Genomic DNA, 27443 nt, shown 5'->3' with positions numbered 1-27443 from the left:
CTGTCCTCAATGCCCTAGGATTTGGCCTGGCTTCAGAACAGTGAGGTTGCCCACCATGTCCCCATTCATTGTCATTCTCTCTCTCTCCCTCTCTCTCTCTCTCAAGCCTTGAACTCCCTATGTAGTCAATGATGACCTTGAACTTTTAGGTTTGTTTGTTTTAACATTTGTTTATATGTATGCCTGTTTTGCTGCAAGTATGTGTGAATGTACCATCTGTGTACCTAGAGGATGCCCTCAAAGGGCAGAAGGCATTGGCTCCCCTGGAATTGGAGTTACAGCTATGAACTGCCATGTGGGTGCTGGGGACTGTACTTGAGCCCTCCACAAGAATAGCACCTAACTGCCTTTAAAGACTAAGCCGCCTTGTCAGCCCTTCTGATCTTCCTTCCTCTGTTCTCCGAGTTCTGGTATTACAGGTATGTACTACCATGCCCAGTATTTTGCTGGGATGGAACATAGAGTCCTGTGCATGCTAGATAAGTACTCTCGTACTGAGATCTCCTTAACCCCAGAGAGGTTTTCCTTTGTAGCTGAATGCTGGCCTGGAGCTCACAGAAGTCCTGCCCAGCAAGGTAGCTCAGGAGGTAAAGGCACTTGCCACAAAACTTAACATATTGAGTGTGGTCCCTAGACTTCACAGTTGTGTGAGTGCTTATGTGTGTGAGTAGAGTGCCAGTTTTTAAAAGTTGTCCTAGAGGGGCTGGAGAGATGGTTCAATGGTTCAGAGCTTTGCTCTTCCAGAGGTCCTGAGTTCAATTCCCAGCACCCACATGGTGGCTCACAACCATCTGATGCCTTCTTCTGGTATGTCTGAATACCACATACATTAAAAAATAAAAAATCTTTTAAAAAAAATAAAAGATAAAATGAAATAAACCTTCTTGCATTAAATTCCCGAACTCTGGAGTTGTGTGAGCCACTGTGTTTAGCATGGCCTGCCTTTGTACTTAGATCACTGAAGCAGTAATACTAACAATATTGCCTCTACATGTTCTAAAGCACTGTAAATTATGAACTATTATAACTGGAGTCTCTGAATTATTTACTTAATCTCATCACTGTGATGCTGCAGGAATTTTCCTGCCACGTTGTATTTGCAGTGGAACTTGGTGATTAGGCAGTAGAAGAGGAGGTGGAGCTGGGAGAAGGAAATAGGAAGGGGAGAAGGAAGGAAAAAAGGAAGAGGAGGAGAGAAGGAAGCAACATGGAGGAAGAACCATGGTTCTCTAGCAGTCCCAGGTAGCAAATTCTATCTAAAGATTAGATATTGGTTAACAATTCTAATTGGTTGGGTTATCTTTAAGCATTAAGAGTCTTCATTCTACTGGGAACAGTGAGCATGGCTGGTATTGTCTGGGGCTTAGCAGAGAACTATAAGGATGACAGGGTTGGCCCAAGATCCATGCTTTGGGGCATGGTCTCCATTGAGCCGATCGGCAGAACCAGCCTCCACAGTAATGTCTGTGGCCTCTGGTCACTTTTAGTGCAGGAATATGGCCCAGATAGCTAGCAGACCTGGACCACACTGTGGCATTTCTCAAAAACCACCCATTTCAGTACAACAAGCAGAACTTTATGGAGGGTTTCCTATGGCTCTTAATTTGAGGGAACACTCCACAATGGCAACAGAAATGGTTGATGAGCTGGGCAGTGGTGGCGCACGCCTTTAATCCCAGCACTTGGGAGGCAGAGGCAGGAGGATTTCTGAGTTCGAGGCCAGCTTGGTCTACAGAGTGAGTTCCAGGACAGCCAGGGCTACACAGAGAAACCCTGTCTTGAAAAACCAAAAAAAAAAAAAAAAAAAGAAATGTTTGATGGCGTAGCTCAGTTGGTAGAGTGCTTTCCTAGAATGCCAGAAGCCCTGGGTTCAATGTACAACATTGCATGAACCAGGCATAATGTCACAGATCTGAAATCTTAGCCATGGGGAACTGGAGGCAGGAGGGCAAGAGGATCAGATTATCCTCAGTTATATAGTCAGCTCTGAGACAGCTGTGGATACAAGAGATTCTGTCTCAAACAAAATTATCAGCAACAATGAAGATCAAGTATTCCAGTCAGTATCCCACTGTCTATCCTGTACCACGGTCTTCCTGTATTACTGTCTGTCTATCCTGTACCACTGACTATCTATACTGTACCACGGTCTATCCTGTACAACTGTGTATTTTACCTGTAGCATTTTCCTCACTTGGGAGGACATGACACTGGGGCCATCTACTAGAAGATCTACACTGAGTGCCAACTGTGTGTGAGGAACACATTGAGATGGGCTTCTGACCATCCATAGGGCCACACCACCATGACGGCCACTGTGCCTTCCAGACTCTGCCAGGACCTCTCCACAACCATCTTCTCTCCGTTGCATTTCTTCTACTATGCAGGCTCAAACCCTTTCACTGACAGACATGCCTGCCACACACCCAGCAGATGAGGCCCTGTTCAGTTTCAGACCAAGTGAGTTTCACCCTCCCTCTGTGTAGTCTAGCTGATGGCTCTTTGTTGCTCCGTTTCCTCACTATAACAGAGATGTACTAACAATGCCTACTCCTGGGGCTGGAGAGATGGCTCAGCGGTTAAGAGTACTGACTGCTCTTCCAGAGGTCCTGAGTTCAAATCCCAGCAACCACATGGTGGCTCACAAACATCTGTAATGAGATTTGATGCCCTCTTCTGGTGTGTCTGAAGACAGCTACAGTGTACTCATAAATAAAATAAATAAATAAATCTTAAAAAAAAAAAAAAAACAATGCCTACTCATCAGGACTTTCCTGTGATTCTGATAGCAAGAGTGGTATTTTTATCTGCATATTTACTAGGTGTCCAAGTGTAAATCAAAGCACTAGGTAAGTTTCAGAATCTGGTCACATCTGTACAATTGCCGTTCTCCATTGTGGTCTGTAAAACAAATCAACCTGAGGTTTCTTTCTTTTCTTTATTCATTTTTATGAGTACATTGTAGCTGTCTTCAGACACATCAGAAGAGGGCATCAGATCCCATTACAGATGGTTGTGAGCCTCCATGTGGGTGCTGGGAATTGAACTCAGGACCTCTGGAAGAGCAGTCAATGCTCTTAACCACTGAGCCATCTCTCCAGCCCTCAACTTGGGGTTTCTAAGTGATAGAATCAGTATTTGCACTCTTTTGTCAAATCTAGCTCTTCCCAGGGACAGCTCAGCTCCCCAAACTAACTATGAAGACGGGGATGAAGGAGTTCTCCTAGGCAGTCTATACTCCACAAAGGAACCCTGCAGTCCATGCCTTCCAAGGCTATGGTCCCTGTCCTTCAGGTTTTCCAGGCCAGCAGAAATAGGATGTTCCATAAATAGGACCCTTAAGAGTATTGAGGTCAAGTTCGCTGGTTTTGGAGTTGGGTAGGCTTTCTGCAGTGAGACTGGTGGGTACGGTATGGCCACTCTCAAGAAGTTTCAGACACCGGTTCCGCTGAATTACAAAGGAGGTACTGTATTTGAAATTGTCAAAGAGGCCAAGCTGCCCAAGTGGTTCCTTGTCGAGTATCTGGAAGATCCAAAGAGAGTGTACGTGGAACCGTCGCTAGTGGAACTCATGCTTGGTAAGGACGGAGAGCACATCCCGCATGTTGAAAGTATGTTGCAGACAGTGATTCATGTGAACGTGTGGAGTCATGAAAAACAAGCTGAGATTTGGATCTTCGGACCGCCTTCTTTTCAAAAGGACGTTGCTCAGATGCTCTCTGATGTGGCTCACCATTGCCGCATGAAACTGATGGAAAAGGAGGCTCTGGAGGCTGGAGTTGAGCGTCATCTTATGGAGGCCCATAAGGCGGCCACCCAGCCAACTCCTGTGACAGTCCATGAGGCTGCCACCCAGATGGCTCCTGTGAAGGTCCTTGAGGCCGCCACCCAGACAGCTCCTGTGACAGTCCTTGAAGCTGACACCCAGCCGACTCCTGTGCTGGTCCGAGTCTGCTACACAGCCATCTCCTGTGAAGGAAGTGGAAAGAACGAAGTACAGCCGTTTTGTTCCCCTCCTTGTGTTAAATATTTTCAAACACAATTTAAAGTATTCTAATAAAAATTTGCATTCCCAAAAAACAAAACAAATCAAAAAACGGAGTATTGAGGTCATTGGGTTTATCTGATGAATTTAAAGGCAGAAGTGATTTAGAGAAAAAAAAAAACGTTATGGAGAGAACGCAGGAGGCTGACACATTGGGAACTAGGAGTCCCAAGAAAGTGGGATCTATTGTTATCCTGACCCCCCGGCTCTAATCAAAGTGATGCTGATAAACACACCGCTCTGAATGGTGCACCCGGATGTGGGAACACATAGCCTCATAATCATACATAAGGACAAGAATGTTCACAGGGACATTACAACAGCTTTAAACTAGAAATAACCCAGTGTTCAGCAGCAGAAAACATAAAACCACAGGGCTACTAGTGGTATGTTTTTATCATGGTCCAGGTGGCAATTCAATAAAAATTAAAACAGTAAAAATAAGAAACTGAGGATGTATTACTCAAACTATTATTGTTGGTTGTTGAAATAGGGTTTCTCTGTGTCTGTTTAACTGCCCTGGCTGTTCTGAAACTTGCTTTGTAGACCAGGACGACCTCAAACTCACAGAGATCCACATGCCTCTACCTCTAACACCTGGGATTAAAGGTGTGGGCTACCATGCCTGACCACTCAGTTCTTAGCAGCTGCATGGAGCTCACAACAGGAGCCTAGAACTCCAGTTTCAGGAGATCTGACTCCTGGCCTCCAAGGTCAACACAAATACAGGCAAACACTCAAATACATAAAATTTAACAATCTTGAAAAACTATTTCTAATTATGTGTGGGTGTATGTATGTGTATCAACGCGTCCACAGAGGCCAGAAAGACATCATTTGTGATCTTTCCAGCTGGAGTTACAGGCAGTTGTGAATGCCCAACTTGGGTGTTTAGACACTGAACTCAAGATGGTCTGCAGGAGGAGTGAAGAACCATTCTGCCTCAATCTTAGGCTTAAAAACGATTTTATAGTAAACACAAACTAGGTGATTCTTCTGTTAGTAATTAAACTTGTTTCTCAAGGACTAGTTTATGTCCCACCTTTAACCTTAACTACAAACGATTCGGTACTGTACCATACAAATGGTTGCAAGAATGGCAAGGGGTTCTATGAGCACCTTGTCATTACTATCTACTGTGACCACTCCCTTGCTATGCTCACCCTGCAGCCATGTCTTTATTTCAGGGGGTCTTTAGGACTAACAAGCTTGCTTATGTTCTGCTCCTATAACCCTGCCTATTTTGATCAGCAGCCACTCCCCCCCATTTGCAAACCACCTACCCCTGAGCTTTATAAAAACCTTGTTTTCCTCACATTCAATGCTGACCTCTGAAATCCCCGCTTTAGAAGGAGGCAGCTCTTGTACATGAATAGCCTGCATTAGTTTGGCCATGGTGATATGGGGCAGTGGTCTGGCTCCTCTCATCTGTGGGGTTAACAAAGTGTTATCTTTAATTGTCACACCTCGAGTCCAAAAGTGAGACTTTTAAGAAGATAGTCTAGAACATCTTTTTTATGTATATTCCAAGTCAGAAATGTGGTTGGGAAGAGATATCTGTTATTAACCGGACAGTAACATAGGAGACTTTTGTGAAATGTTGGAATTATTCTATATCTGATACTTGTACATGAGCACATTCCTATGAAATTGCATTGAACTGTACACGTCATTGTATAATAAGCCCCAATAAAGGAATTAATCGTTGATGAGGACGATGCTGAATATCATACTGTAAGCAATGTCTCCCTGGATCCCAATCCCACTCCTTTGCCATCACTGATTCACGTCACTTCGAGGTTCTGGGAAACCGTTTTTGAAGAACTGAAGGTAAGAATGCAAGTAGCCTTGGGAAAAGAAGTTGTAGGTTGGCTGCAAAGGCTGAAAGGTAGTCGGTTCAAGCGCGGACAGCATGCCCAAGGCGCTTATGTGACTGCGGTGACGGTAGCAGCCCCTTCCGCCTTTTTCCTGAGGATAGCTCCGTCCAACCAAGACCTCCCAGAAGAAGTAGCCAATCATTAGCCGGCCTGGCCAGGGTCACTGACCTGGAATCTCCGTCACCTAGGCTGACTACCAGTTTCCAATGAGCGAGCTGTCCCGTGGCCATCCACGAACAGCCGCCGTACGTCCCGTGCTATTCGCGCCCCGAAGCTTTTCCGCGGCGTAGACTCGACCCTTGCCGGTTGGCGCTCTGCCAGCCAATTATTGGTGTAGCTGGACTAGCCAGCCAATGGCTGCCGCCTCCGCGCGCCTGCTCGGGTCGGTTGCCGCTGTGCGCCTCGCTGCTCGCGGGAAACGGAGATGGATTGGCGCAAGCAGGGGCCAATGGGCGGTGCGCGCGAGGAGCGGGGCCAATGAGCGTCCCGGAGGCGGGGCGGGCGCCGCGGCGGGCGGCTGCGAGGAGCGGCCGGTGGTGGTAGTGGCGGCGGCGGCAGCGGCGGGTGGCGGTAGCGGTCAGCGGTCGGCCATGGCGGAGGCGGAGGCCGGCGGCGACGAAGTCCGCTGCGTGCGGCTGAGCGCCGAGCGGGCCAAGTTGCTGCTGGCCGACGTGGACACGCTGCTGTTCGACTGCGATGGCGTGCTGTGGCGCGGCGAGACGGCCGTGCCCGGCGCGCCGGAGACTCTGCGGGCGCTGCGGGCCCGCGGCAAGCGACTGGGCTTCATCACCAACAACAGCAGCAAGACTCGCACGGCCTACGCGGAGAAGCTAAGGCGCTTGGGTTTCGGCGGCCCGGTGGGGCCCGAAGCAGGCCTCGAGGTCTTCGGCACGGCCTACTGCAGCGCGCTCTATCTGCGCCAACGCCTGGCCGGCGTGCCGGACCCCAAGGCCTACGTGCTGGGCAGCCCGGCCTTAGCCGCCGAGCTGGAGGCCGTGGGTGTCACTAGCGTGGGCGTGGGCCCGGACGTGCTTCACGGCGATGGCCCAAGCGACTGGCTAGCCGTGCCGCTCGAACCCGACGTGCGCGCGGTAGTGGTGGGCTTCGACCCACACTTCAGCTACATGAAGCTCACCAAGGCCGTGCGGTACCTACAGCAGCCCGACTGTCTGCTCGTGGGCACCAACATGGACAACCGGCTCCCGCTAGAGAATGGCCGTTTCATTGCGGGTCCGTGCGCCTAGGGGCTGGAGGTTGGAGGGCGGGCCCAGCCCTTCCGTGTCCTCTTACCCCAGCGTCCCCTTCCCTCCCTCGCTCTGCAGGTACCGGCTGTCTGGTGCGAGCCGTGGAGATGGCCGCCCAGCGCCAGGCGGACATCATCGGGAAACCTAGCCGCTTCATCTTCGACTGCGTGTCCCAGGAGTATGGTATCAACCCGGAGCGCACCGTCATGGTGGGAGACCGCCTGGACACAGACATCCTCCTGGGCTCCACCTGTAGCCTGAAGACTATCCTGACCCTCACCGGAGTCTCCAGTCTTGAGGATGTGAAGAGCAATCAGGAAAGTGACTGCATGTTCAAGAAGAAAATGGTCCCTGACTTCTATGTTGACAGCATAGCCGACCTCTTGCCTGCCCTTCAAGGTTAAAGATCTAGTGTCTTTAATCTCTGGAATAAAAAAAAAAAAGTAAAAATCAGCTACCTAAATTAATAGATGGGGCTTAGGAATTGCTCAGTTAGGTGGCTGCAGGTTAACTGAAGCTAATAAGCAAAGGCAGTAGTTAATCTTGTAAGTAAACGTTGGGGGGGTTGTTTACAGAGAATTATATTTTAAGATGCACTTTTAAGCTTGGAAGGCATTATGGGGTGGGCATATCACGTGCCCAACATTCAGGTAACCTCAGGCCCTGTTGCTGAGACTGAAATGTAATCAGGTATCAGGCCCTAAGATGGGCAGAGAGTAAAAAAAGGGCTCTTAAGTGACACGAAAACCAAAAACTGGGGTTTCTCCTAATGTGATCATGCAGCAGAGGTGCCTGATACTGCATCCCGGTTCCTCACCTGCGGGGTGGTCCTGCAGGGAGCCGCTCCCAGGTGGGGGCACTCTGTTGGGGTTTGGATGCTGCCCTTGACAACCTCCGCTCACTCTGCTTCATTGAAAACCACTTTGACATCACAATTGTCTGTTCTGTTTCAGAGCCCAGCACTACAGACCCTCATGCACAGTAGCAGCCCAGCTAAACTTTGACTGTCTTGTGTGAACTTAAACCCAGGTGTCTTAAGTGTGGCCTGCTGAGCAGCCAAGTGGGTATGGAATGCCTGGCCTGAACTCCATGCTGCTCCACAGGGAGCTCAGAACAGTGTTGATTTTTTTTTTTTTCAAACTAGTGAACGACATTGTCAAGTGTGGAACTGGATCTTAACTGTGTGGATTAATCGTTGTGCTCTGTCTCAAGGGTAAACCCTGCTGAAAAGATCTCACAGCCCAGTCAGCAGCATAGCCAATGTCCAAGCCAGGGATTGTCTTTTTTCCCAGTGTCCTCTAGGTAGAAGTTAAGTCTCTAAGCCCCTCTTGTCCAGGTCCCTTTCAGTTCTGGATGGGTTAAGTGTTGGTGCTCCTTGGAACCACCTATCTCTAATCTTGAACTTCCTTGTTGGTGGTCAGCCATAAGGCCTACCAACCAGTTGGCTTCTCAACATCTCTGGCCTTTTCCTCTGCTCTTAAAGTCCCTGACCTTTAGCAGTATGCTGAGCAGACTGGGAAGCATTCATGGGCCACACCCGGGAAGTTGTTCCCTTTGGCTGACTCCTTTCTGGCACTTTGCCCTGTACCAAGTGGCTACTCATGGCCACAGCACTTCACCTGTTCTCCAAATTCTAGAGCAATAAAGATATCCCATGCCCTAAGCTGCTCAGAGGTCAGGGGTGGGAATAGAATGGTGCCATAGATGAACACAATGGCAGTAGTGCCTGTGACATTGGTGGTGCTGATTCTCTGTGAGTCTGGATAATGACCAGGCTTGGCAGATGGTCAGCCAGGGATGCCCTACTCTGGGCAGACACTGGAAAACCTGTGTGTGTGACATTTCCAGCTTGTCTCATTGTGTGATCTCGAATGCACATTAAACTCTCAAACCCACAATGATTAGGTCTGCCTTCCTCTAATTTCTTCCAGTAGCAGCTGTCTAGCTGTGGGTGGGAGCAAGGCAGGACTGAAGCCAGGCTGGGATTCCAACTCCAAAATCATTCACAGTGGGCATGGCCACTGCAGCCCCTCCCTGCCTGTAAGGAACAGGTCCTAAAGAAACAGGAAGTATGTGGCATAAAGCCACTAGGTTAAATACTGTGGATGTGTGTACAGCAGAGCCACTGTCACATAGCTAGATAAGGGACCAAGACAATAGAGCAAGATTAGAAAAACAACATACTGGGGAACAGAGGTCAGCTTAACCTTACTTAATGTGGAGCAAGCTGCTTGTCTATGGGCCAGCCTGAAACATGGTCATGCACATGGAAATATCAACAGCCCCATATGATACTAATGGGGTCTTGAAAGAAGCTTGGGAGTTTGTAAGGGAAGGTAAGAAAGCAATTAGCTAGCCAGGCAGTGGTGGCGCACGGCTTTAATCCCAGTATTTGGGAGGCAGAGACAGACGGATTTTTGAGTTCAAGGCCAGCCTGGTCTACAGAGTAAGTTCCAGGACAACTGGGGCTACACAGAGAAACCCTGTCTCGAAAAACCAAGGGGGGTGGAGGGGAAGGAAATAAATCAATTAGCCTCATACTGATGGTTCGGATACATTTATTTATGGTTCCTGTGTCTGCTTCAGGAGTCCGGAGGTAATGGACACCAAGAAAACAATCTGCCCAACTAGGCAAAAATCATCCTAGCCAAGACCTAGCCAGTTCTGCTTCAGGGCTGGCTCTCACACTCTTAAGACCCCATGTTCTGCACAAGCCAAGAGTCCAGTGACAAACCTGGTGACCAGCAATCACAAGTGGGGGAGAGGGTTGTCCTGGCTCTGAGACAGGATATCAGATACTGGCTGGGAAGGAAACAGTGGGGTTGGGAGGGGAGGATACAGTTTGATTCATCAAAGGCATCCAGAGGTTTCCCTGGCTGACTCCTCCAAGGGGCTGCAGACAATCAGTGCACTGTCAGCAGGGGCTGCAGCATGAAGCAAGAGCACTTCCACACTGAGACCCTGGGGTCCAAGCCTGTTGAGGTAAGTGTCTCTACCACCCCCAAGACAAGAACCCAAGGATGCCAAAGAAGGAGACAGGAATGTCACCACGTACAATTCTCAGCCCTTTCCCTGAGCAAGTCGGCTCCCAAGTCTCTAAGTCAGAAGCCACACATCCAGTACTGTGCCCTCAGGTGAAGACTAAACCCTGCCATAGGGGCTGGAGAGCAGCAGGTCTGCTGTTGCTGCTGACACTGCTCACTGCAGGGGCTATGGCTGGAGGGCTTCTTGGTTTCATGTACAGCCCTCCCAAGGTAAGCACCTCTTCAAGCCTGGGGATATAGAGAGTGGTAAAAGGGCAGGAAGGCCAGTACGTGTCAGCTCTTGCATGGGGTCCGGTCTAAAGACCAGCCTTGAGCAGATAGTAAGAGAACCAGAAGGATGGAAACGTAGGTTAAGGCTGAATCCCAAAATACCCCTTAGCCGTTGCTGCAGATGCTCCGAAAGACCTTCCCAAGCTCCAGGGTACCCTGGCCCAACCAAACCACTCTAGTGGACCTGGCTCAGAACATGGCGACCATTGTGGTGACTCCATTTCAAAGCAACCACAGCTGGGCCGTGCTGTTCGACGGGCAAAGTGTGAGTGGGCTTTGGGGGGGGTAAGAGTGAAGGTGTTAGGGGTGGCCTCGACTTACCTATCTGCTCCCCTAGGGCTACATCTGTTACCGCCCTGCAGAGCACCAGGCCTGCTTCCTCCGTCTGATGGGAGCCCAAGATTGGAAGACCCTGCAGCTGCTGCTGAACACTTCCAGGGTGAGCAGTACTACTTGGCTTGCCACCCACAAACCCCCAAGGCCAGAGGATAAACAAAAGGTCCTCTGTACAACCCAGCTGGGCCAGCCAAGGCTCTGGTTTCAGGGGAACAGAAAGCTCTATCTTCCCCTGACTAAGGCTGTTGACAAGGGCAGGTGGAATGGCTATCAGGCTGGGGTGGGCATGAATACCCTACCCAACCAGGAGCAAGGAAGTACTATACGGTGGCCTACCAGAGTCTTTTTGCAGGTCCAAGAGTCACATGTGCCTGGCCAGGACACCCACTATGCCCAGGAACTGCTGGCAGTTTTGGGAAGCCATACTGTGGACCCTACCCAAGTGGGAGCTTCAGTGCAACACCTTTGTGCAGACACGCCCATCTACTGGGCCCGCTGGGCAGAGGGTAAGTTGGGGTAGGTCGGGTGAAGAGGCCTATGGCTCCTGCAGGACAGTACTGGGTAGAGGGCCCTTGGGATTCATGAAGTTCCCTTCTCCCCAGGGCCCCAGAGACAGCGGCTGATCTACCTCTGCATTGACATCTGCTTTCCGAGCAACATCTGTGTGTCTGTCTGCTTTTATTACCTCCCAGACTAAGACCCCTACCAAGCCCTCCCGGCCTTTGGTCCCACAGGTCAGCAAGCTGGCCAGGTCACCAGTACCTATGGAAGGCAGCTGACAGTAAGGATAAATAAACCCAGATTGCCTGGCCATAATGGTAATTTTCTGAAGCAAGTGGGGGTAACATACCTGGGATACAGGCATCGACTTCCGATCTTCTCAACAGTCCCAAGCCCTCTAGGTCTAGTCTCTCTAAAGGGAGAAAAGACTCCCAGTCCAGGCACATGTAGTGTGGCTTAGTGGACTTTCTGACGACAAACTGGGCATGGAGAGAGTCCCAGGGCAGAAGTCTAGGTTGCCCAAGAGGGGCCAGGGGTGGTCTGGTCAGGTCCAACTGGCCTGACATGCTGACATGCAGAGGCTGACCTGAGAGTCAAACTTAGCCATTGTACAGGTACATCCTCTTAGAGCCAATATACCAGGCAGTCCTGATTGCCCAATCCAGCCTCAAGGGGCCGAGTCTAGCCCAGCACACTGTCATTGAAGGCCAAGCAGACGACAGCTTTCTGGTGGCCACCATACTCTCTCTTGATTTCTCCAGTCTCTACACACCAGAGCCGGGCCAGGTTGTCTGAAGAAGCTGCAAGGAGAGGTCAGGCAGAAGGGAGCTAGCAGCGGTGAATGGCCTCTCTAGAGGACTTGGCAACATGGGGGAGAAAGGAGGGCGGGGCTCACCTGTGACGATATACTGGGAATCCCCTGAGAAGGCACAGCCCCACATCCAGCCACGGGACGACTCTCCAGGGTTACTACTTTTGATGCTGAGCTCTGTCATCAGGGAGAAGTTGGATGTCCTCCAGATTTTACATGTCTGGTCAGCTGAACAGGTGGCGAGAAGCCTGGGGTGGGACACGAGATGTCTCAGTAGCTACCACTGCCCATGTCTACTTACCACACAGCAGGTCATGCCCCCAGCTCGTCGATTTCCCTCTCCCCCAGGGCCCTACACGCACGTGGAGTCAGGGCTGAAGCGGCATTGCAGGGCGTAGCGCGTATGGGCTGGGATCTTGGTCTTCGGGATGAGCTGAGTCACCTCGTCACCAATGCCCCCTGTCAGATTCCAGACATAGCAGTTTCCCTATAGGACAGGAGGCAGTCATTCAAAACCAAGGCCCTCAGTATGGCTTCGGGACACCTGGGCCAAGGCAGGAAGGCCAGAGGCATCCTGGTCATGTCCATAGGAAATTAACCCCAACAAGGAACCATGTCCAGCCAGCCAAAAGCAGGAGGCCATATTAGCCAAGGACTCAAAACACAAGTTTCCCACAGGCTGCTGCTAGCCAACTATGATGTGCAGGAGGGGAGGCGGTACGGAGGGGTACCCAGATAATGTGACATCCCAAGGCTGAGGAAGGAGTGCAGAGACACGGAACATAGGATATTCTGGGATTTAACGGGAGAATATGAGACTGGAGAGGAGAGCAGGGACCAAACTGAAGCATCTGCAGTCCCTGAGAAGGAGCTTACGGTCTCAGAACAGTGCAGCCCGCCAGGAAGACTAAAGGATATGTCTATGGTGGAAGGGGAACACATCAGGCAGCCCAGGAAGGCCACAGAGAAGCTTATCAGTGTCAAGGAAGATCAAAGCCATGGACTGGAGCATGAAAGGAGAAATAACTGGCCCTGAGAAATACTGGTTGAGGTGCCTAGTCTGATGGGTGGGGCTATGGCAGACAGCAAGGTGAACATCAGGTGTGGTACCCAGATAGGTGCCTGACTTTGGGAGCTGGGTAGAAGCTCAGCAGGGCCTGAGAGAGAACCAGGGAATCAACTCATCTGCAGAAGATAAAGGGCTGGTGCTGAGATGCCCCTGTAGCCGCTCCCAGCACTCACGGCACTATTGACTGCTGCCATGTAGCTGGCATCCGGGTCAATGTGGGCAGACGTGATAGAGAACTCAGGCTCGGGGATCAGCTGCTCATTGTGGTCTGTCTTCAGGTCCCAGATGTGGATAGCACCGCTCTGGTCACCCACAATGAGTTCTGCCTGGGATGTAGTGGAGGTGAGATGTAGCAGTACCCCTGTCCGCTAATCCCCCCACACACCCTGGTTTCTTGGCCCCATGAGTGTTCCTCACCTGGTTGGGATGCAGACACACGCAATTAATGGGTGCATTCACCTGGAAGATACGCTGACACTGTAGGTTCCGGGACCTGTGGGGAGTTAAGGTTACACATGGCATCTAATGTATGCTATCTGTGTCCCCACCAAAAGCCCCCATTCTCTGTTCATAGGAGTTGCTTCTACTTTAGGAGAAACACTTGTGAAGTTTAGCTCTTTCCCCACAGGTGACAGTGTGAGGTCAGTGAAAGTCCGGCCCCTAGCCTCGAGGTGAAGTTGGCCCTCTAATGGAATTCCATTCTGCTGTCCACCTTTCCTCTACCACCCACTCAAACCCCCTTGCTTAGTCTGTAGAATAGCCTCCTCAAAGACAATGCCCTGGCCTGCCCCCTCCCCAGGCAGCCATCCTCTCCGGCCCAGCACACAACACCACCTGAGGTCCCAGATCCGAGCTGTGCAGTCCTCCCCGCCTGTGTACATCCAGCGGCCATCCTCGTGAAAGCCCACTGAGGCGATGTTCTTATTGACTCCATCGTAACTGATGATGGGGTTGGGGTTATTGGAGTTGAGATCATACATGCGGATATGTTGGTAACCTAGGGACACAGGGTGAACTGATGCATGAGTGCCAGGTAACACTGCCACCAGTAAAGGGTCAGAGGTCGAGAATCTCAGGTACCTGCAGCAGCAATCATGCTTCGGTCTGGTGTGATCTCCAACGCATTCACCTGCTGAGCTTGTTAAGGATAATAGAGAGCCCTGGAGAGGGAAGCCTTGGGGCCACAAGGCCATCAAGACCTCCACCACCTGGCCTGAGTTTACCAAGCACGCACCATTCATACTTAACCCTGGCCAGCACCACCCTGCTCCCAAGCGGAGGATACAGAGTCCTGATGCTGCACCGTTCGAGTGCAGATTCCACTGTGAGCCTGCCAAAAGCGCACCGTGTGGTCATAGCCTGCAGTTGCTAAGATGACAGGGTCACTGCCCACTGTGCCTGGGGTGGTATTCATTGTTTGATGGCTGGGGGGAAAAAGGAGACCTGCACTGGGCCAAAAGCTGATAAGTAAGGTCCAAAGGTCAAAACATTTGGAGAGAAAGATGTACGTATAACAACCTGTACACTACAGTGAACCGGTATTACCATCACTTTAAAGATAAGAAAAATGAGAGTGTTCAGGGTCACGCTGACAATCACAACTCCTTTGCTTCCCGCTGAGTTGTTCTTTCAGCTTCACCCGCAAGCTTGGAGACGCCGCCTCGACAGCAGCCAGCAGGAGGCAGTCACACGCAGAGGGCAATCACTGGGGCGCCGTCTGCCGCAAGGGTAGGCAACGCATGCGCAGGGCGACTAGGGAAAGCCGGGCACTGCTGCTGCTGCTGAGCATGCGTAGCGGGCCGGCACTGGGATCGGATGGGTGGGGGCGCTGTCTGGCAGGACCCCCGCGTTCCCCAGTGCTCTGCACACCGCCCTGGCTCTGTCCTACCGGCCTGATTACCCTGACCACACTCTCCTAGCCACCCAGCGGTCGGTACGCAGCCCTCGTCCCGCGGCCCCCATACCTTAACACACGCTCTGCACTCTGCCTTAGTCCAGGGCGGCGAGACGAAAGAGGAGCGAGTCGATAGAAGCCGGGCCGAGTGTAGAGTTATCGATAGTAACACCGGGCGAGACCATGGGTCCGGGGAGTGGGGGAGTTGACAGGGATACCCGATTTCTGAGACGAAGAACCCTAGAAGTGATCGTACGCGGAGTGACCGTCAGTCGCGACTTTGAACTCACTGGGAACTACAGCAATGGTACTGCTGCCTATTTTCCTGGATTGACTCCCAGAAGGAATTACACTGTCATTGTCCCTCCACCTCCCGCAGACATACCCAATCCCCTACCCTTCCAACCAAGCTGGAATTTCTAGGTAAATACAAAACTTACAGATAAAAAAACCATTTTTTTCTTTTCTTTTCCTTTCTTTTCCTTCTTTCTTTAATTCTTTTTTTCTTTTTTAGTATAAGCATATCTCAAACATTGTACTAAAAGAATTACTTTTTCTCAAGAAGTTCAAATGCGAGTGGCCATTCTGTACTTCTATTTGTATATCTGGTAACCCTAGTCCAGGCTCTTTCAGACCTGTCCAGCCCCAGCCTGATACTGAGGGCACATAGGTTAGCCTAGAAACCCGTTTAAAACTGCAGACTCTCATGCCTCCATTTTTAAATTTTTTAATAATACTTTTTATTTAACGCAATATATAAAAATATTATTTAACACATTCAACATAAATATTTTGTGCTTTTTTATTTTAAACTTTGGAATATAGTGTGCATCATGTTCTTGTGAGAAGTCTCAATTTAGACTAGATACATTACAAGCACTCAACTGCTTCATGGAACTATGAATAATGTATTGATCAGAGCAGGTGTAGAGCCTCTGACTCAAGAATAGCAAATTATATTTCGTTTTGGGGGGTTTTTTTTTGCTTTTTTTTTTTTTTTTGGTTTTTTGAGACAGGGTTTCTCTGTGTAGCCCTGGCTGTCCTGGAACTCACTCTGTAGACCAGGCTGGCCTCGAACTCAGAAATCCTCCTGCCTCTGCCTCCCAAGTGCTGGGATTAAAGGTGTGCGCCACCACCGCCCGACTTTTTCTTTTTTGTTGTTGTTGTTTTTGTTTGTTTGTTTGTTTGTTTGTTTCAAATTATATTTCATCATATCTGTGGAATATAAGTTTGCTTTGTTTCTTAAAAGACAACACTATAATGTATTTGATCTTATACAATCTAATGATTTTTTTTAAAAATGTTTTTATCAATTGGGAATTTTTTATATATAACTTATTTTATCTTATGTACATTGGTGTGAGGGTGTCAGATTCCCTGGAACTGGAGTTGAAGACAGTTGTGAGCTGCCATGTGGGTGCTGGGAATTGAACCCAGGTCCTTTGGAAAAACAACCAGTGCTCTTAACCATCCGTCTCTCCAGCCCCCAAGTGAGAATTTTGTATAACATGTTTTGATCATATGTGTTCACACTCCACATCCCTAAATCCTTCCAGATTCATTCCCGCTTCCTAATCTCCTCATACCCCTTCTGCAGCCTCTTCTTCATGAAGGACCTTCTATGGAGGCCCGGTAGCTTTGAGGTGGGTTGTGGTATAGATGTCCCCCTTGTGACTGAGCACCGCTGGTACTTATTCTCTTCACTTGGGTTAGTCCTAGTTTCTGTTAATCATCAGCCACTACACAAAGAAACGTCTCCGATGAGTCTGAGAGAGCAGCTAATCTATGGGTATGCAGATGCAAATTTAGAAAGTAGCTTGATCCTGTATCCATCGAGTAGAAAAACATTACTTAGTTGGCCCCTGGAGCCCATGGGCTCCCCTACCATAGGTTCTTGGCCAGGTTAACAGTACCAAGCATGTATTTCCTTTAATGGAGCTGGCCTTAAATCCAATCAGAAGCCCGTTGGCTACTTCCATACCATTCCTGCCACTACTTGACTCCTGGACATACCTAAGCTTCAAGAACAGCAAATTATATTTCATTATACCTGTGGAATATAAATATTATTCTCTCATATATTGCATCCCGACAGCAGTTTCCCTTCCCTCCCTTCCCCCAAGTCTCTTCTTCCATCTCCTCTCTCCCCCAGATCTCCCCTCCCTTCTACCTCCCCTCAGGAAAGAGCAGGCCTCCCAGAGACATCAACCAAACACAGCACAACAAGCTACAATAAGACCAGGCGCATGCTATCACATCAAAGCTGGAAGAGGCAACCCAGCAGGAGGAAAAGGGTCCCCCGGCCCTCACTGTTACGATTCCAGAACACCAAGCTGCTCAGCCATACCTTATATGCAGAGGACCTAGGTCAGACCCTACAAGCTCCCTGATCTACGAGCCCCCATGAGTCCCCGTCAGTGGACTGTGTTCTTGTGGTGTCCCTAACCTCTTTGGTTCTTCTAATCCTTCCTCCCCTTCCTCTGCAGGATTCTCAGCTCCCCCTAATGTTTGGCTATGGGACTCTACATCTGTTCCCGTCAGTTGCTGGGTGAAGTCTCTCTGGTCTCTTTGGTGACGATTCTACTATCATGCCTCCATTTTTATTACCTCTCTGCCAACTCTACAAAGTTGTCTTGCTTTCTCATGATCTCTTCCCACTGCACCTACAGATGGGGCTGCAACCCCTTCCCCACTAGCCACAGAGAGGGTGAGTCCAGCAACTTGGCCAAGGCCAATTCTCTTGTCCATGCACCAGGTTCCTGGTCATAGACATGCCTCTTCCTATACCTTCCCACAGTCCCTGTTTTTACCTCCTTAGCATGTTTATGGATTTTTGGTTTGGTTGACCAGGCTGACCTGCCTGCCTTTATCTCCCAAGTGCTGGGATTAAAGGTATGAGCACCACCACCCTCCTTGGTGTGTTTTTGTTTCTTTTTTTTTTCAGTCAGGAATTTCTTTGGTAACCTACAGTGACTTCAGATTTACAGTGTAGCCAAGGATGACCTTGCACTTCAGGTCCCCTCTCCATCTCCTGAGTACTGAGACTACAGGTGCCTGTCACTACACCCAGTTTTATACAGTGTTGGGGAATCTAACTCAGGGCTTTGCACATGCTAGGCAAATACTTCTACCATTCGAGTTTCAATGCCAGCTCCAGCTTCCCCCATAGCAGTTTAGCAGACACACACACACACACACACACACACACACACACACACACACACACAAAATTTCAATACTCTCCTTACAGCTAAAACTCTCTCTCCTTCAAAAGGCCTCACTTCCCACCTCCCCCTCAGCTCTCTGGAGAAATTCCTCAAGGCCACTGTGCAGCTTAATCTGTCAAACTTGGTTGATACTTTCTTTCCACATCTTGACCCTTGTGTACTGTGGTTCACAGAAAAATATCATCTCCTCCTTATGCCCAGTACCAGTACCGCATCTACCTAAGTAGTCTCTCTTCCTGTCCCCATACCCCTCTGGACCTCTTTTTTCTTGACCTTGTCATAGAGGCTCTGTGGCTTCCCATGACATCTTTACCCTGGTGTCTGGCCACCCTCATCTCCAGCTCCCAGGCTCTTGAAAGTACAGCCAGCCTTCTGTTACATATGGCACACAAATGCCATAAAGAGGACGCCACCGTCCAGGCCTAAGGTAACTCCTCGCTGACGAGTTGCCCCTCTATGAAGTGTCTGACTCCAGGCTATAGCTAGGTCTCATCGAGTACATCCTTCTTCCTTGCCCTTCTCAGCCACCAATTTCCAGATTTCACCACCCACCTCTTCCCGTGGTTTTTTGGTTGGTTGTTTTTTTGGTTTTTCAAGGCAGGGTTTCTTTGTGTAACCCTGGCTATTCTAGACTTGATTTGTAGACCAGTCTGGCTACGAACCCAGAGATCTGCCTGCCTCTGCCTCCTGAGTGCTGGGATTGAAGGTGTGTGCCACCATGCTTGGCTTCCTCACATCCTTTTAAGCCCTGTTCTAGTCCCCATTTAACAGTCAACCCACTTGCTACAACCTCCTCCTCCTCCTCTTCTTCTTCATGTAACTTCACCTAGGCTGATTGGAACTTGTTCCATAAACAAAGATGACCTTGACCCTCTCCTCTGCCTCTACCTCTCAAGTGCTGGAATCACAGATGTGCTTGTATGGTCATTTACAAACTGAAATCTGGCCTTACTAACCCACAAGAGCCTTCAGGGGTCCCAGAAACCTTTTGGGTCTAGCCCCTGCCTCTGCCTGACTGCCACCCCTCCCCCCACCCTAGGCCACTGGCTCAGCAGTGGTGGTCTCTCACTTTACCTTAGCTACACTTAGGTCTAACCCTGTGCTTAGAATGGTCTTCCCTCCACCTCTGCTTCTACCCAACTCTTGGCTTTTAGCACCTTTCCGTTGATTTCATGAACTTATTCTTTGTGGGGCACTGCTTCAGATGAGACTCACACAGCATAAGATTACCCCTTTATTAAAGGTTTGTTTTTATTTATAAGTATGTGTGTGAACATGTTAGCATGCATACATGCATGCAGGTACCTTCAGAGCCAGGAGAGGGAATGTGCTTCCCTAGAGCTGGGGGTTACAGATGCTTCTAAGCTGCCTGATATGGGTGCTGGGAACTGAACTCAGGTCCTCTACAAAATCAGAAATTGCACATTAACTGATGAACCATCTCCTCAGTCCCCAAATTGGCCATTTAAATTGCCAGGGATGCAAATCAGTGGTACAGAACCCGCCTGACACATTCTAGGCCAGCCCAGAAATACAAATAAAACAGAGCAAACAGCCGGGAGGTGGTGGCGCACGCCTTTAATCCCAGCACTTGGGAGGCAGAGGCAGGCGGATTTCTGAGTTCCAGGCCAGTCTGGGCTATACAGAGAAACCCTGTTTCAAAAAACCAAAAAAAAAAAAAAAAAAAAAAACAACAACAACAACAGAATAAACAATTTAGTCAATATGTTGCATTTGTAATCCTGGCACTTGGGAAGCTGAATCAGGAGAATCATGAGTTCAAGGCCAGCACTACTTGGATTCATAATGAGATCCAGTACTACTTTAAAACAAATCAATTCACTGGCAAAACAACACTTAGTGCATCAACACTGTGCAACCACTACCTCTATATAGCTACCAGATGTTCCCACCCTCCCCAAGAGACCAGGCAGTTACTCTCTACTCTCCCAAGCCCAGATCATGGAAACCATTAATCTTCCTGCCTCCGTGTATCGGCCTCTGCTGGGCATTTCATATCAACGGAATCACAAATTTATAGCCTTTTGTATCTTGTTTCTCTACGTAATGTTTTCAAGGGTCATTCGGTTTCGTTCCTTAGTGTGGGTCACTATGTCATTCCTGTTGTATGCACAGACTTCATTTTATTTACCTACTGATCATGGAGATCTGAGTTATTTCCTTCTTTCCAACCATTATGAGATAGTGCTGCTATAAAGGTTGATATACAAGCATTTGTTTGCATATGTGTTTTCATTTACCTTGGGACTATTTGGTTTTGTTTTTCAAGTAGGGATTGCTGCCCTAGAACTCACTCTGTAGACCAGGCTGGCCTTGAATCCAGAGATCTGCCTGCCTCTGCCTCCTGAGTGCTGGGATCAAAGGTGTGGACAAACACTGCCTGGCTGTCTTGGAACTATCTTAGGAATGGAGTTATGTCTTCAGCTACTGAGTAATTTCTCCAGTCCTCTATTTTCAACTTTTTGAGGAACTGCCAAAACATCACGAGGGTTTCATTACATCATTTTAGCATTCTTGCAACGACTTCACTCAAGAGGATCTGTCCCCATCTTGGGACATCTTGTCAGAAAACAGGTTCAGAGTTATAGAATTCATTGAAGGTTCATGACTGGAAGATGGTGGATCCCAGTTTGGTCCAGTTGCAATCCAGACCCCATTCTCTCCTGATCTCAACCTTTCTGGCCAGCTGAGGAGACTGTTCCTCAGGGATCTCATACTTCATATACCTTGCTTATCTTCCTGAACCATAAGCTCCCCAAAGGTAGCCTCACTGAAGGTTCAGAGGCAGCTTTGGTGAGTCCTGAGCTGGATGGGACAGGAGAGCCAGACTCAGAAGAATGTCTGAATCAGTATCAACCATGATAGGATCCAAGAAAAAAGGAGAAGAGTGGCCAGATGTGTGTCACCTGTGACCTGAGCTTTGGGATTCTGGGTGGAGCTAGGAACTAAAGGCTGGGTTGCTGCAGATGGTCCAACCCAGAGATAGTTGTTAAACTGGGCGTGGCCGTGAGCATTCTGAGCAGCCTCAGCATCTCCGTGGGGCAGAAGGAATCTCGAGCATGCTGCCTTTGAACCTTTGTGAAGCACTACTCACAGGTGTAGCACTTTACAGAGGTGGCATCCACAAAAATGACAGCTGATACATGCTTCCAGCAGCCCATGAGAAGGCACGTTCAACATCACCATTGTATACATGAGGAGCTGGCACTAGTGCTTGGGGGATGCCCTAAGCAGGTACACAGCTGGTAGGCAGAGGCAGGGGCTGCGGGCTGGCTGGCGGCAGCTAAGCATCCGGGAAGAAAGCCAGTCAGGGCTGCAGTGAAGCTGCCATCAGCTCAGCAATTCTGCTGGCTCAGCGGCCCCTCCTCCCAGTATCTTCTTCAGAGGGCTAACATTCTGGAGGGCTGCCCCAGTCCCACAGATCTGCATCCTTTGCCCCAGTAGAGGTAAATATCTGCCTGCTATGTTGCCCTCTTCCTTAGGCAGTTGGGGAAGGGAATCTAGGCAGATAAACATCTTTCTATACCTTCAGACCTTCCCATCAGCCCCCAGGGCATAGCTGAGGTCCCATTTTACAGGCGAAGCATCTGAGCACCAAGGAACTTGTCCACCCAAGTCAGCAGTGTCTGACCTTAGTCTTCTGGGCCCACTCTGGGCTCTAGCCTGACACATCAAGGGAAGCCTATGGCTTTCCTCTTGCCACCATCCACCCTTTAAGGTAAAAAATCACTGAATCCAAACACCCACCTACAGCCCAGATGTCCCTTCAAGACCACAAGGTGCATATTTAACTGGAGATGCTCAGATTTCCTGTCCAAAATGATCTAGTCAATTTCCTATGTCTGTACATCCCTCTTCCTGGGTGGGCTACCCAGTGGGATGCTCATACCCAGTTTGAGGAGTAGCTCAAGGGTGCCTGTTTATGGAGTAGACACGATCTCAAGCTGGACAGAGAACAGGAATACAAGAGCTATAAGCAAGGACCAGTTCATTACCCTAAAGTAGATCGAGAATTCTAAATTTAAATGTGCCCTTTCAGGTCTTGGTGAATGCATATTTGTTAAGGTGGGAGGTTAGAACATATTTTATCAGGTTACTAGTGTAATTTACAACTTTGAAACAGGCATTTGGTGAGTGGGTTTCTGTTTGTATTTTTGCCCCAGGTCCCACAAAGATGATTTCTCTTATAAGTTCCAAACACAGCAGTAATAGTCATAATAATAGCTGTTTTCTTTTTATATATTTACTTATTTTTGTAGTGCTTCCTGTGTGCTTGACACTGTATCATGTGAAGATGAATCAAACACAGTTGGAACCCCTGTAGCGAAGTCCAGGGACATCACAATATTTGCAGCAGCCCTTTACTGGACATTTACTATATCCTGGATTAACTGTGTGAACAACTTCACAATGAACCCTAGTGTAGATGAAGGGGACACATTGTTTACCCACCTTTGACAGGGAGGGTAGATAAGAGACTCAGAAAGACAGAGTGAACAGTTCAGGACAATATAACCAGAGTAAGGAAGACCTAAGACAGGAGTAGGTTCCAAGTCCAGACCTATAACCTGGAGACCCAGGGACCTACAGGAATGCAAAGCATTTCTAGTCCTTGGCTGTTGTTTTTTTTCAATCTGTAAAATGGGGACAGTAAGTTCAACCTTATCCCAAATGGCCAGCACAGCACTTGACCTTGTGAACTAACCAGGAATCAGTCACTCTAATGGACCAAAGGAAGGATTTTTGCATTTAGAGACCTCTTCTGAGAGCCTAGCACATATCAGAAGACCTAGGCTCATTCCCTTAGCCTTATGAGAGACTCGGTCAAGATCAGAATTCCACGATCCTGGAACCCCCTGTACATGATGCTTCCCCTTCCCTGACCTCCTGGATCTGCTCCACGGTCCAAGGCTACAAGCATAATGTATTGGTTGTGCATATGTGAACCCTCGCCGAATTCTCTCCAGAGTTTTGCTGGGTTTTCTGGTGCTCTCCGCTTCTGCTTGTAAATACGGAAGCTGAGGGAGCAGAACCTTACCCAAGACATGCAGCTCAACTGCTGCGTGTTCACAATGCTGCAGGCAAAATAAGAGGCTGGGAGCAGCCCTAGCCTTCAGGCAGGCAGGAGAAAGGTGAGATGTTGGTCAAGCAGAGACATCCTGACCGGGAACCTGTGGCTAGGAGATTGCTTAGGTTGGGCTAGACTAGAAGGTTCTGGACAAGGCTGGGCCTTCATTGGTGCTGAAGATGGAAGTTCCTTCTTGGTGGATATAGACAGTTACATCCAAGTAGATGATGAGAGTGTCGAAGTCAAACTCCCTTCCAGGCTGTCCTCGAAGAACTGTCATCCTGCATTGTTGTGGAGAGAAGCCAGAGTCTGTCAGGGAAGAAGGTGTAGTTGGGGGGGAGGAGGGGTACGGGTTCCCTGACACCGAATTCATTATTGGGAGATTCCTCTTCGCAATCTCTCAACACCTCCCACAGGAATCACGGGCCAGAAATGTCTGACAGCCTCTGGAGGGCCGGCACCGGTGGCACTTGTGCCCGGCTTCCCGCCCGCCCACTGCCTCCGAGTCCCTCCCCCTCAGGTCCCGCAGCCTCGAGAAACCTCTCCTAGGTTTAGCCTTGCGTCGCCGCCGTGTCGGTGCTCGGTGGTCAGCACCCCTGCGCACCGTCCTCTGTCCCTCCCTGGCGGTCGTCCTCCGTTGCCCGCTGTCCGCAGAGGCCTAGCCTGACCCGCGCACCCAAACGTGGGGAGGGGGCGTCGGGCGTGTGGGGGAGGGCCAATGCGGGGGCGGAGCCTCGGGGCCGGGCGCGCGGCCGGCGCGGGCTGACGGAGGTCAGCGGCCGCGGGAGCGGACCCAGGCGTCCGGGAGGCGGCTCAGACGCGGCGCGCCACCCGGTGCCCGCCGCCGCCGCCGGCTCCCGCCCCTGGGCCGCCCCCCGCCCGTGACGCGCTATCCGTCCCTCCGCGTCGGAGCCCCAGCCCCAGTTCGAGCCCGAAACCCCAGCCCGAGCCCGAACCCGAACCCACGGAGGGCGCTGGGCGGCGGGCGACGCAGGGAGCGCGGGCTGGAAAGGATGCGATCGCAGACGCCGAGCCGCCGCTGCGTCTGAGCGGCCGAGAGCACCGAGCGCCGCGTCGCTGCGGGCCCGGCGGCGCCATGGGGAAGGAGCAGGAGCTGGTGCAGGCAGTGAAGGCGGAGGACGTGGGGACCGCGCAGAGGCTGCTGCAGAGGCCGCGGCCGGGGAAGGCCAGTGAGTGCGGGGGGCGCGCGGGGCGCGGGCGGGGCCCACACCGCCGAGGTGCAGGGCGAGGAAGGGATGCCGTGGGTCTCCCGGGGTGGGGCGGGGCCAGGAGCGCTCAGACCCTTGGTCCGCTGCCCCCCTTCTCGCCCCAGCTCTGGAGGAGGGGCGGCAACGAGCGCCGGACTGTCCGCCCAGCCCCCTGCGGGCACCTGCGGCACCCACCGTCCCTGAGGCCGCCGGCGATCACATCCTCCCTCGAGTCCCCTCCCTTTCCAGGCTGCAGGCTGATGGTTTCTACTTGTGCTTTTAAGGGCGAGGCGGATCCCCCCCACCCCCAGAGACACTGTAGAGAGAGGGAGGGGCCCTTGCAGTGAGGGGCGACCTGAGGCTAACAATCTCTGTCAGACCTCTTCCCCACCCTATGTTTAATAACACGCTTTGCAGGGAAAGGGGTTGGGGGAAGGACCACGCTGGGGGTGTGGCTGCCCAGGCATGGCCAGTGGGGGCCATTTACTGATGAAGGAGTGAAACACAGGCGCCCAAGGTCGCCCAGCCCTGGGGCAGGCTGGGCTTCAGGCAGGGACAGCCTGGGGGATAAGGACCGTAGGCTCTTGCAATCTTCTACAGACCTTGGTCGTCCCTGGCTTTTCTGCTGGGAAAAAGGGCCAAGGATCTGTAAAGGAGCTCCCATGCCTTCCCTAGCTTGTGCCCTGGGGGTCCAGGGAAGGCCTAGGAGCTCTGAGCTTTGAGTCTAGCTCTCAACCCTGCTCATCCTAGAGCCTCCCTAGGGGCCTCTGGAGATGGATGGATGGGCGTGTGAGTGTGTGTGTGTGTGTGCTAGCCAAGTGTGCAGCTGCGCACGTATGACCGTGGTGTCAGTGTGTCAGGGCACCTGTGTAGGCAGTGCAGGTCAACACACGGGACCTGAGTGCCTTCACTCCCAACCCACCGTCATAAGCTGCATGTAAGCTGGGGGGAGGGGAGTCCCGTTTCTCCAGGGGGCTGCTGAGACACGGGACTGTCTGGAGTGGCTCCTGTCCACTTTGCTGTTGGAGGAAGGACATTGGTGCCTCCAGGGCACACAGACTGCCTGGGAAGTTCCACTTGCTAGAGCTGGCGTTAGGGCCTCAGGGCTGAGTGGAAGAGCTTCTTAGGGAGAGGCAGATGGAAGAGAGGAAGGCACAGCTTTCCACCTAGTGGCCTTGTGTCCTTGGTCATACTGACTTTCTAGGCCCTAATGGCCTTGTCTGTAGAATGGAACAGCTGTGGTCCCTGCCATCCCACAGCATCATGAAAGCAGTAAGAAGGGACTGATGAGAGGAGACACTTACTTCCAGTTCAGTAAATGCTAACGGAGCTGACAGCCAGTGGGAACCACAAATATGGAGATCCTCTTCCCTTCCATTTTGGCCATCATGGATAGATGAGAGGGTTGTCATCTCTGCCTGGGTCCCTACCTCTGCCTCTGACTGATGCGGACTCAGCAGAGGCACCTGTCGTGCCCCTTCTGTCTGTACTCTCTGAGTCAGAGGGGCGGTGTAATAAATCAGACAGAGAAATCCCTCCATGAATTAGCTCAGTTGTCATGGCAACACTGGCCTGCTTTGGAGTAAGATGTATTTTGATTTAGCAAAGTACAGCTGGAGTTTGGGCCATGGGGTGAGGGGTGTCCATAAGTATCCTCGAGAGTATGTCCCCCTCACTCCCCCTCCCCCACCAGCCAGTCTTAATGATACATGCCTTTAATCCTAGCAATTGGGAGGCAGAGACAGGCAGATCCCTGTGAGTTCAAGGCCAGCTTGGTCTTCTGCATAGTGACTTCTAGAGACCCTGTCTCGAAATCAAAAGCAAAACAAGAAAGAGAATGTGTTCTCCAGTCCAGCATAGAGATTTTCCCACAGTCTTGTTCTTGGGTCCTTTTGGGGGCCCAGCTCTTCCCTCCCTACCCATGGCCCTGTTAGCCCCCACCTCACCTCCAAGGGAGCCTGTGCGTGCATGCTTCCTTAGCAGTCGTCTTTAAGGGGAAGAGAGACAACTTTGGAAGGAGGATGTTAAGCGGCTGCCCTTCTGCTGCTGGTGTGGGATCCTTGTCTAGTTTTGTGGCCTAGCCTCCCTCCCCAAGGCAGGCTGATGACACCCCGTAGAAATTCCCAGAGGAGTCACACACACACACACACACACACACACACACATCTTGGCCCATTAAGAATTCCCTTCCAGCAGGCTACGTGGCACACACCTTTAATCCTAGCACTTTGGAGGCAGAGTCAGAAGGATCTCTGTGAGTTCTAGGCTACTTCGGTCTACTTATTGAGTTTCAGGCTAGCCAGAGCAACATAGTGAGATCTGAGTGTTTGTTTGCTTGTTTTTAAATTCCCTTCCAACTTGAAGTTTGGATCTGACCTTAGACTGGTCTCTGAAGAACAGCTTGAGGTCTGGGGTCACAAGAAATAGGAGTTAGGTTTGTGGACTCTTTGTGTATGGAGCTGGGGATGATATCCAGGGCTTCACAAATGCTAAGTAAGTTGTCTGCCGTGAAGCTGCATACCATGTCTGTATCCTGGATTGATGCAAAAACCTACTAAAAAGGGAAAGGGGCTCCTGAGGCTGTCAGCCTGGCCACCACTTGCCCCCTCCTCAGTTCTCAGGCCTCCTCAGCTGTCTTTGGCTTCCAGTTCATTCTCAGAGCCTGTCCTGCTGAGGGATGGACATCGGGCCTACATCTTCTTCAGTATCTCCTGCAGGTGCCCAGAGATCCTAAACTGTCCTTCAGACAGTTTACACTGCTCTCCTCCCTGTGGTACTATACATTTGTATCCTTGGCTCCCTGTGGTGCTATACATTTGTATCCTTGG

The 27443-nt window shown here is 50.5% G+C and overlaps 4 protein-coding genes and 1 pseudogene across 6 annotated transcripts in view; 4 read left to right on the top strand and 1 right to left on the bottom strand.

Annotated features, from left to right (window-relative positions):
- Window positions 1–3412: 3412 nt before the first annotated feature.
- On the top strand, window positions 3413–4318 carry LOC114615125 (annotated as a pseudogene).
- A 2194-nt stretch (window positions 4319–6512) lies between these two features.
- Pgp (phosphoglycolate phosphatase) lies at window positions 6513–9064 on the top strand. Its single transcript, XM_028760820.1, has 2 exons — window positions 6513–7152; window positions 7245–9064. The coding sequence occupies exons 1-2, from the start codon at window positions 6513–6515 to the stop codon at window positions 7568–7570; spliced, it is 966 nt and encodes a 321-aa protein (XP_028616653.1). The 3' UTR covers window positions 7571–9064.
- Window positions 9065–9164: 100 nt separating this feature from the next.
- On the top strand, window positions 9165–11626 carry Bricd5 (BRICHOS domain containing 5). Its single transcript, XM_028760821.1, has 5 exons — window positions 9165–10420; window positions 10590–10745; window positions 10818–10919; window positions 11169–11322; window positions 11419–11626. Exons 1-5 carry the CDS (start codon window positions 10187–10189, stop codon window positions 11511–11513), a joined length of 741 nt encoding a protein of 246 aa, XP_028616654.1. The 5' UTR covers window positions 9165–10186; the 3' UTR covers window positions 11514–11626.
- Window positions 9708–15284, bottom strand: Mlst8 (MTOR associated protein, LST8 homolog). 2 transcript variants are annotated; one of them, XM_028760818.1, is made up of 9 exons: window positions 15162–15284; window positions 14483–14621; window positions 14278–14329; window positions 14032–14194; window positions 13615–13690; window positions 13371–13523; window positions 12491–12615; window positions 12213–12376; window positions 9708–12117 (listed from the first exon to the last, which is right to left on the bottom strand). In XM_028760818.1, exons 2-9 carry the CDS (start codon window positions 14609–14611, stop codon window positions 11999–12001), a joined length of 981 nt encoding a protein of 326 aa, XP_028616651.1. In that variant the 5' UTR covers window positions 14612–14621; window positions 15162–15284; the 3' UTR covers window positions 9708–11998. The 2 variants fall into 2 exon arrangements, with proteins under 2 accessions (XP_028616651.1, XP_028616652.1); XM_028760819.1 differs by lacking the exon at window positions 15162–15284 and adding an exon at window positions 14716–14831 and having other exon boundaries at window positions 14483–14640.
- A 9219-nt stretch (window positions 15285–24503) lies between these two features.
- Caskin1 (CASK interacting protein 1) overlaps window positions 24504–27443 on the top strand; it is a 19089-nt gene continuing 16149 nt past the window's right edge. For both annotated transcript variants that reach the window (XM_028760859.1, XM_028760858.1), the window contains exon 1: window positions 24504–24597. In XM_028760859.1, coding sequence (XP_028616692.1) covers window positions 24504–24597 — 94 coding nt within the window. The remainder of the gene's footprint in view (window positions 24598–27443) is intronic.

The sequence above is a fragment of the Grammomys surdaster genome, unplaced genomic scaffold, assembly GCF_004785775.1.
Source record: "Grammomys surdaster isolate TR1022 unplaced genomic scaffold, NIH_TR_1.0 126612, whole genome shotgun sequence".
NCBI lineage: Eukaryota > Metazoa > Chordata > Mammalia > Rodentia > Muridae > Grammomys > Grammomys surdaster.
Note: the sequence above shows the minus strand (reverse complement) of the source record. Positions and strands in the feature narration are given on the sequence as shown.

Coding starts and splice junctions, on each gene's coding strand:
- Pgp (XM_028760820.1), top strand. CDS start 6,513: ATGGCGGAGGCGGAGGCCGGCGGCGACGAAGTCCGCTGCGTGCGGCTG. Junction 7,153..7,244: donor GAATGGCCGTTTCATTGCGG/GTCCGTGCGCCT, acceptor CTCGCTCTGCAG/GTACCGGCTGTCTGGTGCGA.
- Bricd5 (XM_028760821.1), top strand. CDS start 10,187: ATGCCAAAGAAGGAGACAGGAATGTCACCACGTACAATTCTCAGCCCT. Junction 10,746..10,817: donor TGCTGTTCGACGGGCAAAGT/GTGAGTGGGCTT, acceptor CTGCTCCCCTAG/GGCTACATCTGTTACCGCCC. Junction 11,323..11,418: donor CTGGGCCCGCTGGGCAGAGG/GTAAGTTGGGGT, acceptor CCTTCTCCCCAG/GGCCCCAGAGACAGCGGCTG.
- Mlst8 (XM_028760818.1), bottom strand. CDS start 14,611: ATGAATACCACCCCAGGCACAGTGGGCAGTGACCCTGTCATCTTAGCA. Junction 14,330..14,482: donor CGGTGCAGCATCAGGACTCT/GTATCCTCCGCT, acceptor TAACAAGCTCAG/CAGGTGAATGCGTTGGAGAT. Junction 12,118..12,212: donor TTCCCAGTATATCGTCACAG/GTGAGCCCCGCC, acceptor CTCTCCTTGCAG/CTTCTTCAGACAACCTGGCC.